Source organism: Rosa chinensis, chromosome 5 (genome assembly GCF_002994745.2).
Source record: "Rosa chinensis cultivar Old Blush chromosome 5, RchiOBHm-V2, whole genome shotgun sequence".
Lineage (NCBI taxonomy): Eukaryota > Viridiplantae > Streptophyta > Magnoliopsida > Rosales > Rosaceae > Rosa > Rosa chinensis.
In genome coordinates this window covers 66824547-66830891 of record NC_037092.1, presented here as the reverse complement: position 1 = coordinate 66830891, position 6345 = coordinate 66824547, and the positions used below count along the sequence as shown (strand labels likewise).

The following is a 6345-nucleotide window of genomic DNA, read 5'->3' as shown; positions in this document are numbered from 1 at the left end:
TATGGATCATTCGATCATTGGGCGAACATATGCAGAGCACAGAAAGAAGTAGCTGAAGCATACAAGACCGTGAAAAACGCAAGAGAAACCTATCATGTTGAACATGATCAAGGTGTTGATCTCGAGGTTGCAGACTTTACTTCTATCGAAGTCAGGGACATGGATACCGCCAGATATGATGACTAGAAACCTCTATTGTTTCCAAGGAATTAAATTATGTAATGACATAAGCCATATTTTATTTGTTTTTAACATTTTTGGATTATATTTTTCTGAGACTTTCGACGTGATTGTTGGCTTATATTATTAATGAATAAATTTTGAGTTTATTTCCTCAATTTTATTTTAACTTTGAGTTTTTATTTACCTATAGAAATGGCTTTGAAGAATTACAATGTCTTACGGATAGTGCGACTATGCACACCATTCTTCAAAATAGGCAACTATTTTTGAGATGTTCTCCACACATTTCTTTGTGACAACTATGCATGGAAGGTACATCAAACGTTGTCCTTAGTCGTGGGAAGGCCCGATTTGCTCAAAACTGGTCGTGATATGATGATTCGTATACTTAATGCTTCAGATGGACATCCTTTTTTACGAGCTACACCAAGCAAGAATCATATGCCGATTCCTCAAACCACAAAATGTGGTCTCATGCTTCAATTGACTGCAACCAGCTAATTGGGTGATGATATCTGTCTACAATTGATACATGTCTGTGTTCCATCTATCTTCAAAATCATGTGAAGACAGATATCATCACCCACGACCACATTTGAGAAACATATGCGTATAGTATTGGTCTACAAAAATTATTCAATCTCCCACTATTGTAAAAATCAAGGGGAGACATTGGCATCAGGGGTGGTTTGATGTCTACATGGTATTCTCGAAACGTGAGGCGTGTTGTACTCTTTTTCCACTTTGACCAAGGTTATTTTTATCTTAAAGGGTTTTTTTGATATTCGGCAAGGTGTTTAATGAGGCAACGTGAAAAGCATCATCAACATTACATGACGTCACGTTTGGACATCACAAGGGAGAGTATTGCAGTTCACCTTGTTTTGGTGTGATTGGTCTAAACGGGAATGTGAATCTTTATGTAGTAGGGAGAGTATATTTAGTTATAGATTTCCTATCCATTTTCTGAATAGGATTCCTTGTAATATTATATTAAGATTTTATGCAATCTTTGTACTCTTGTTCCTATATAAAAGAACCTATTATCAATGAAGAAGTACGCATTATTCTTTATCAAATTTTCTCATTTTACAACAACTAAATAAAAATCTCTACGAGGGGAAGGCTAGCTATAACCTAGAGGCTCTTGACTATGATACCTCTCTGAGGCGATTGTATTTGTATGAACTTGTTCCCCTATAACCCTGTACGTAGCTCTCGATCTCATGAAAGCATAACTTGTCGTAAATTTAACCTGGAATCCATATCCATGTAAATACTATAGTACGAACCTGGAATCTGTTCCAGACAAGATTTCATGCTTTCTGGCGCACCAAAATCTAATAACAAACAAGTTAACAAAATGATAAATTTTTTTTTTGGACAAAAAATGATAAATTTATTAAGTTGGTAGCGTGTACCTGTTTTAATGGAAGAAAAGTTGTGATAAATGACAAAACTGTCTCATTCACTGTAAAAGAGAAATGTTACACGAGAGAAGCATTTCTAATTTATAATAGCGCATAGATGATACATTTGCATCAATTACGTATTATTTTTTGGCTAAATGTTAAACGGATACAATAGATATATTTGGAATGGAATTAGAGTAGAATAGAAGAAGGGAGCGCAAATTAATATTTTCCTGACCTGACTTTTTTTTTTTGGTTAAAAAGTCTATGACCTAGCTCTGCTAGGGTTTGGGAAACGGCATCCGATTGGGTTTCGTCCTCCCTGTACCTGCTCCATCTCATGGAGTTATTCACCGGTTCAGGCCTGTTCTTTGTTCTTCTCATCACTATCCAAAGTGGTGATGGTGTTGTGCTTGGCGGCGGCGGTGGTAGTCTATCGATTCAAGGAGGCTTGCCAAAGGTCATCTCATCCTGGGATTGGTTTTTGGTGGCTTCTTTCTGTGGTACTTCTCTTGAGCTACCGATAGACGGCAGGAGGATTAGGGCGGCGGGACAGTGGTGCCCCTTCACTGCTCCGGTTTTTGGGATCAATTGGGTGGCGGCTCATGGTGGAGATTGGTGGGGATTGAGGGATCCGGGCATCGATTTTGGTTTGGATCCTCACGGTCATGGCTATGGGAGTTCGCGAATTTCTGGTGTTGTCGTTGCCGGCCTGGTGATCCGTTTCCACAGGGTGGTGGTCATCGACCTCAGTTTGTCTGGTGGTGGCATCAGAAGGACCCGGATCTGGGATCCGGGTGGGTTGTGCAAATGGATCCGGATTTCGGATCCTGGAGGGAGTTGGGCTTGGGTTGCGTCCCACTATTGTTGGACTGTTGCTCAGTTGCTAATTTGGATTGGAACTCCTGTGCTTTACTAGTATTGGATCCAGGACCCAATTCTATGGTATTTGTTCGTCAAAGATCGTCTGCCAACATGGCCATGTTTTGACACCCTTGGCCGGCTTCGATCTTTAGGTGGGAGAGTGCCTTCATTCTGGCGCCAAGTTGATTTTTATCAAATTGTGTGTTGGAGTTCGATGGGTAGTCAAACCACCGACTACTCAATTCACTACACGGCTGCAATCCGTAGTGTAAAATCAGCGCTGCGTTTCGACGCTGCTGCTCTTGCATTTTTAATTCTTTGTATTTCAGATGCAGTTTTTGCATCTTTTCCTTTCGTATCGTTTATTTTCTTTTTTATGCCTTTTGGCATGGTATCGTTGTAATCTTTCAATTTCAATAAAGGGCTGACCTCATTTTACTCAAAAAAAGAGTAGAATAGAAGGATTCTCAGATTATATATGTTATCCCATGCAGTGGGTTCATGTAGAACAGCACACTCCAATCAATTAAGCAGTAACTTTGAGCTTCTTTGATCCATAGCTAGATTTGACCTAGCTCCAAAATGGAGAATGGCTCCCGCTCCCACACCGGTGAATCCCAAATCATATCATCTGATTCCAGTAGCAGACGCGGTGGTTGGATCACTTTCCCCTTCATCATCGGTCTCTCTCTCTCTCTCTCTCTCTCTCTCTCTCTCTCTCCCTCCCTCCCCACTCAGAAATGTCGCCTTTTAATAGTGTCTGACTTGAAAAACATTGTTGATCTATTTTTAATGTAAATTTACACAACATGCATTCAACATAAATATATTTATACGGCGGACTAATATGTATAGGGTGATATGTTCTATATTGAACAGGGGCTATAATGGGCTTATCACTTGCAGTGGGAGGATGGCTCTCAAATTTGATAGTATTTCTGATTCAAGAATTCAATGTGAAGAGTATTGATGCTGCTCAGATTGCAAACGTGGTTAACGGTTCTTCCTGCTTTTTCCCAGTCATTGGAGCAATTATAGCAGACTCTTTCTTTGGCCCTTTCTTGGTCATCTCCATTTCTTCCTGCATTTCCTTGCTGGTAATGAAATAGTGGATCGGTCTGTTAGTAGATGCTTGTCTTGTCTCTGCTGTGCCAATGCCCTATATTTGTTTATTTGCTTTAATTCTCTTAATTACCGGTAGCTGTTTTATATTCAATTATACTTCTGAAAGGTCACTCTGCGCAATCCCTTTTTTTTTTTTTAATTCGTATGATTGCATAGGTCAACTAACTGTTTGAAAAATTGAAAGTGCAAATGACATTACCACTTAACTGTAAGCAAAATTACCAATCAAGTCATTTTTTAATCTAAATTTGCTCATTCCATCTGTTGCATGTTATTTTCCATTGAGGTTTTTTGTTGTCAAATATATGTTTATTTGGCAAATGGAAATAAGATTCAAATTTAGAACCTGCTACTTTTTTGTTCCACTTCGATGTCAATCCAGCTAGAGTTCATGAGCTTGCCTAGCTTGTAATACTTTGGGTAATAGTCTATGCAAACAGTTTCACATGCATGTTATGCATGTTGTGATATATGGCGCATTTAAATAATTTCTCGGTAACATAAATTAGTATTTTAATTGTGGTTTTAGATTAATTTTTGGGTTATTATCACAAATGGTACCTGAATTATACCTCAATCTTATCGATGGTACCTGAACTTCAATTTTGATCACAATCAGTACCCGAACTTTTCGATTTCATTTTAAATAGTACGTAAAGCCACCTCCAGTCACTATTCCAACTAAAAACTGCATGGGAGGCAATCATAGTGATGATTTTTTATGATTTCAAGGGTTGCAATCATATATAGTGATGATTTTTTGGTAATAGACTTGCCTTGAACTTTTTTTTTTTTTTTTTTAGATTCGGCTTTTTTGGCCGGAATAGTGACCGAAGGTAGCCTTAGGTACCATTTAAAATGAAATCGAAAAATTTGGGCACTGGTTGTGATCAAAATTGAAGTTCAGGTACTATCGATAAGATTGAGGTATAGTTTAGGTACTATTTGTGATAATAACCCTTAATTTTTGATAAGATGCCATATATATGAGACTAACAGCAATACTTGCGTTCACAGGGTATTGTTTTTTTGGCATTAACTACTACATTCGATTCGTTAAAGCCTCAATCTTGTTTAATCGGATCAGAAATATGCCAGCCAACCTCAACTCTGCAATATACAATCTTGTATACGGGTATAGCTTTGGCATCAATTGGCTTGGGAGGTACACGCTTTACCCTAGCAACAATGGGAGCTAATCAATTGGATAAGCCTAAAAATCAAGCAACTTTCTTTAACTGGTACTTCATTGGCATATACTTTGCTTCAACCGTAGCTCTAACTGTCATCGTGTACATAGAGGACAATGTGGGTTTTAAATGGGGTTTTGGCCTAGCTGTTGCTGGCAATGTTATTGGCTTGGTCATTTTCTTATCTGGAACCCGTTTCTACCATTTTAATAAGCCTCAAGGGAGTCCATTTGTGGGTTTAGCTCGTGTCATTGTTGCTACTACCTGGAAAAGGAATCTCCCACTCTCATCTGAAAGCAAGGATTATTGTTACTATGGGCATGAGGGAGTGACCAACAGGGTGGCTACAACACCAAGCAGGAGCTTCAGGTACAAAGTATAAGCTAGGGGTGCTGCAAATTGGAATATGATCATACATTTATGCAACTGATGGTGCTCTCTTTGTATGCAGTTTCCTTAACCGTGCAGCACAGAAAGCTGAAGGAGACATCAAACCAGACGGGACAATTGCAAAGCCATGGAGATTATGCACAGTTCAACAAGTAGAAGATTTCAAGACCCTTATAAGAATAATGCCATTATGGTCAACAACCATATTCTTAAGTACCCCAATTGGAATCCAAGGCAGCTTGACTATCTTGCAGGCTCTAACCATGGACCGTCACCTAGGGCCTCATTTTCAAATACCAGCTGGGTCTGTTGTAGCCGTCATTCTAGTTTCCGGTATCATCTTTCTCGCCCTCATTGATAGGTTATTATGTCCCATGTGGAAGAAGTTAACTGGTCATTTTCCGACACCCCTCCAACGCATAGGATTAGGCCACGTGCTAAACGTGTTCACCATGGCAGTTTCAGCACTGGTAGAGTCTAAAAGGCTTAAATTTTCCCAAGACCATCCTGGTGCAACTACTGTCCCCATGTTGGCATTGTGGCTCTTCCCACAATTGGTTTTGGTTGGTGTTGGAGAGGCATTTCATTTTCCAGGACAAGTTTCTTTGTATTACCAAGAATTTCCTTCGTCGCTGAAAAGCACAGCAACAGCGATGATCTCGTTGGTTATCGGGATTGCATTTTATTTAGGGACAGGTTTGATTAATCTGGTTCAGAAGGTTACAAGATGGCTACCAGACAACATAAACAATGGGAGGCTAGAGAATGTGTATTGGATGCTAGTTGTAATTGGAGTGGTAAACTTTGGTTATTATTTAGTCTGTGCCAAGTTGTACAAGTATCAAAATGTACAGGATACGGATGCGGATGGTAGTTTGGAATCTGATAAGAAGTGTTGTTTTTTTTTTTTTTGAGAAATAAGAAGTGATGTTTTTGCTAGTCCCTTTCTAAGCTAAGCATAAGTAGTGAGTTCGACTCACGAAAAACTAAATTGATTTTGGCCATCATTAATCTCTATACAAAATTACATATACTTGAGAATAAGAATGTATTTGAGAGAATGATGAGATAATTTTATTCTTCTCACAAGGAGGTATTTATATACTAAGGTTACATATACTAACTAGGTAAGTGCTAATTACAATTAAAGGGATAATTACATTCCTAATTGCATACAATAA

General features: G+C 38.8%; 1 protein-coding gene across 1 annotated transcript; it reads left to right on the top strand.

The window, feature by feature from the left end:
• Window positions 1-2999: 2999 nt before the first annotated feature.
• On the top strand, window positions 3000-6102 carry LOC112202243 (protein NRT1/ PTR FAMILY 2.7). Its single transcript, XM_024343195.2, has 4 exons — window positions 3000-3141; window positions 3339-3556; window positions 4602-5143; window positions 5226-6102. The coding sequence occupies exons 1-4, from the start codon at window positions 3042-3044 to the stop codon at window positions 6076-6078; spliced, it is 1713 nt and encodes a 570-aa protein (XP_024198963.1). The 5' UTR covers window positions 3000-3041; the 3' UTR covers window positions 6079-6102.
• Window positions 6103-6345: the final 243 nt, after the last annotated feature.

Bases quoted from the DNA above. Each gene is read 5' to 3' on its own strand.
- LOC112202243 (XM_024343195.2), top strand. From the start codon at position 3,042: ATGGAGAATGGCTCCCGCTCCCACACCGGTGAATCCCAAATCATATCA. The intron at 3,142-3,338 runs GTCTCTCTCTCT...TATATTGAACAG, and splicing joins CACTTTCCCCTTCATCATCG to GGGCTATAATGGGCTTATCA. The intron at 5,144-5,225 runs GTACAAAGTATA...CTTTGTATGCAG, and splicing joins ACACCAAGCAGGAGCTTCAG to TTTCCTTAACCGTGCAGCAC.